Consider the following 308-nt stretch of genomic DNA (forward strand, 5'->3'; position numbering starts at 1 on the left):
GTTCCGCCCGGTGGTCGCCGCGGCTCGGGGCTCCGCGGCGGCTCAGTCCCGACCCGTCCCCCTCTGGCGTGTGCTGCCAGGAGGAGGCACTTCGTGGGGACCGCTTCCGGCCGGCAGCCGGGAGCAGGCCCGGCCTCTCCCGTCCCTTCCTGCCCGGGGGGTCCCGGTGAGCGGCCCCCGCCCGGCCCCGGGGGTGCCGGTGGGGCCGCGTAGGGCGAGAGGATGTCCCGGGTGCCGGTAGGAAAGGTGCTGCTGCGGAACGTCATCCGGCACACGGGCGCGCACAACAAGGTACGGCCGGGGCCGGG

At 77.3% G+C, this 308-nt stretch overlaps 1 protein-coding gene across 3 annotated transcripts in view; it reads left to right on the forward strand.

Moving 5' to 3' along the window:
* LOC104836407 (chromosome unknown open reading frame, human C11orf57) overlaps nt 1–308 on the forward strand; it is a 6,819-nt gene that overhangs the window by 341 nt on the left and 6,170 nt on the right. The window contains exon 1 of one of the 3 annotated variants that reach the window (XM_010575009.1): nt 125–291. The exons of 1 other annotated variant lie outside the window; for it this stretch is intronic. In XM_010575009.1, the coding sequence (XP_010573311.1) occupies nt 223–291 (69 nt within the window). In that variant the 5' untranslated portion in view covers nt 125–222. Of the gene's footprint in view, nt 1–124; nt 292–308 lie in introns of those variants that run through there. One more of the 3 variants, XM_010575011.1, reaches the window with a different exon arrangement.

Source organism: Haliaeetus leucocephalus, unplaced genomic scaffold (genome assembly GCF_000737465.1).
Source record: "Haliaeetus leucocephalus isolate CR32 unplaced genomic scaffold, Haliaeetus_leucocephalus-4.0 Scaffold450, whole genome shotgun sequence".
NCBI classification, from domain to species: domain Eukaryota; kingdom Metazoa; phylum Chordata; class Aves; order Accipitriformes; family Accipitridae; genus Haliaeetus; species Haliaeetus leucocephalus.